Raw genomic sequence first — 2,394 nt, 5'->3', positions numbered from 1 at the left:
AGTACCTGGACCTTCTGTTTGATCCACCTCCACACAAGGTCCCTCTGACCTGTAAGTAGTCTCGTCATTGCTGGACCAAATGGATGTGCTGGTCCCTGATCCTGCCTCTCCCGGTCATCGAGCTTGTAGAATAGGGCTCCTCCAAGCACCCTGCTGCTTGGGCTGGACTGGCTGTTCTGCTTCAGCAGCGGGCTGCCCCCAGTCTGGGAGCTACTCAGTCTGTCGCCTCTGCTGCCTACTGCCACTGCCACTGTACCTCTCTCTGGGGCCAGAATTACTGCTCTAGATGTGTTCCCCACCAATCTGGAGTGTCACATTGCTCCAGAAGTGCTGCAGCGTCTCCAGCATGCCACTCGCGGGGATTCCCCATACCAGGGTGAGTTGGGGATGCTGGCTGTCCCTCTCTTGCTTTCTGCCTCTCTCACAGGAGGCATAAAAATGCAGTGATGTTTGGGAGGGTTGGTTGTAGCCGTGTTGGTCTAAGGACATAGGCAGACAAGGTTCTTTGGGTAAATGTGATATCTTTTATTAGACTAACTAAATAGTTGGAAAAAATGTTCTTTGCAAGCTTTCGGGTGCAAACACCCTTCTTCAAGAATAACAAAGATCTAATAAAACATATCACATTTACTCAAAAAACCTTGTCTGCCAGTGATGTTTGGGCCATTTGTTCTGTCACTATATAGAGTTTTGTGGCATTAGGTTCAATGGGACATGAGGTCATCTTCAGCTCAGTGAAATCTGGGATACAGGAGCACTTTGGTGGTTGGGGAACTATTTCACCAGTGTTATCTCCAGTGATGTATCATCATGTTGTGAGATCTTTGATGAATCTGGGCAGCATCAATGTTTGTCATTGGAATGGTGAGTCAGATTGGTGTTTTTAAGCACAGTAGTGTCTGGAGTAACAATATGGTTATGTCCGGGTCAGAGTGACTCAGGGATGATAGCACCTCAGGCAGGGATGATAGCACCTCAGGCGACAGGTACACAAGTGGTTGGGATGTTGTGGTATCTGGAGCATTGGGGCATAGCAATTTCTGAAGTGCAATTTCTGATGCGCCCCGACATCATCATCACCAACGAGGAAGTCAAGAAAGTCATGATCGTGGATGTTACCATCCCCTTCGAGAACCAGTGCCAAGCCTTCACCGATGCCTGGGCTCACAAGTGGGAGAAATATGCCCCACTGACCGACATCCTGAAGAGCCGTGACTACCATGTGATGGTCGACATGCTCATTGCGGGAGTGCTTGGAGCCTGGGACCCCAGCAACAAGAGTGTCCTGTGTGCCTGCCATGTCTCCCGCCGCTACACCAAGCTGATGCGGTGCCTCATGGTGTCTGACACCATCCGCTGGTCCCACGACATCTATGTCAAACACATCACGGGCCAGTGCCAGTACATCAACCCCACCAGACCAACCGCCACCGGACCGGACCCAGAGGGGTCTGAACCCCCCTCTGCACGTAATGGACTTTGAGAGCTATTCTCAGCCACGGACTACTCCACTCCACCTGGCAAGGACTTCTGCGATAGGGCCGGCTGGCTTGAGTGACTTCTTTGTTCAACCCACCCCCTCCATCATTGCTGACCTTTGTACATTTGTTTGTAGCTATCTTCTTTTCTCTCTCAGCGTCCTGACCCACTCCCTCCCCTTCTCTCACACTGACCCCAGGCTTAGATGACTAACATTGTACTTAAGTAGCCTAGTTGTATTCCTCTCCTCACCCCCATCCCTCTTATGTTAGTCCCTTGCTTGGGTACTCTGTATTTCCCTTATGGCCTTGTCATTCTTGTTTTGTGACTTAACATTTTCTAAGGATACAGTGTTTCTTTGGAGGAATCAGTGAGAGCATCAGCATAGGAGTTGCTGTTCAGGTGGGGAGGTATCTACTTGGGTGCTACTCTTTGTAAGGGACAATAACGCCATTAGGTGATAGTGGCAATCTGCGAGGGGGAGGGTCTGTGTGGCTTCCACGGTGGTTTCAGGAAGACGGGAAGCCCGAGCCAGGGCTACAGTCGTCTCGTACCGTCTGTGCAATGTCAGAGAGGTCATAGCGGCACTGCAGGGGGAGGGAGGCGCAGCAACTGCCTACTCTCCTGCGTCACACGACGCCATTTCTCCTGGGTCCCCGCCCCCCACGAGCTGTTCACTGGCGCCGGCGCTGGGCAGGGAGGTGCGCGCAGCTGGGCTGGCGCAGGCGGCGACAATGCAGGGCCGGGAGGCGGCGGAGGACGTGCAGGCCCCTAAGCGGGCTCGGATCTCCGGCCTCCCCGAAGGGCTGTGCACCCCGGAGAAGCGAGTCTCAGCCAGGCGAGCCCCGGCTTGCGCCGAGCTCCAGCCGCGCGACTGGGACCCCGAACGTGTTTGCGACTTCCTCAGCCGCAGGG

At 53.6% G+C, this 2,394-nt stretch overlaps 1 protein-coding gene across 1 annotated transcript in view; it reads left to right on the top strand.

Moving 5' to 3' along the window:
- Nucleotides 1–1,102: 1,102 nt before the first annotated feature.
- Nucleotides 1,103–2,394, top strand: part of SAMHD1 (SAM and HD domain containing deoxynucleoside triphosphate triphosphohydrolase 1) — a 106,338-nt gene continuing 105,046 nt past the window's right edge. Inside the window, exons 1-2 of the mRNA XM_025216270.1 lie at nucleotides 1,103–1,465; nucleotides 2,062–2,317. Of these exons, the coding sequence (XP_025072055.1) occupies nucleotides 1,103–1,465; nucleotides 2,062–2,317 (619 nt within the window). The remainder of the gene's footprint in view (nucleotides 1,466–2,061; nucleotides 2,318–2,394) is intronic.

This window comes from Alligator sinensis, unplaced genomic scaffold, assembly GCF_000455745.1.
Source record: "Alligator sinensis unplaced genomic scaffold, ASM45574v1 scaffold338_1, whole genome shotgun sequence".
Lineage (NCBI taxonomy): Eukaryota > Metazoa > Chordata > Crocodylia > Alligatoridae > Alligator > Alligator sinensis.
Note: the sequence above shows the minus strand (reverse complement) of the source record. Positions and strands in the feature narration are given on the sequence as shown.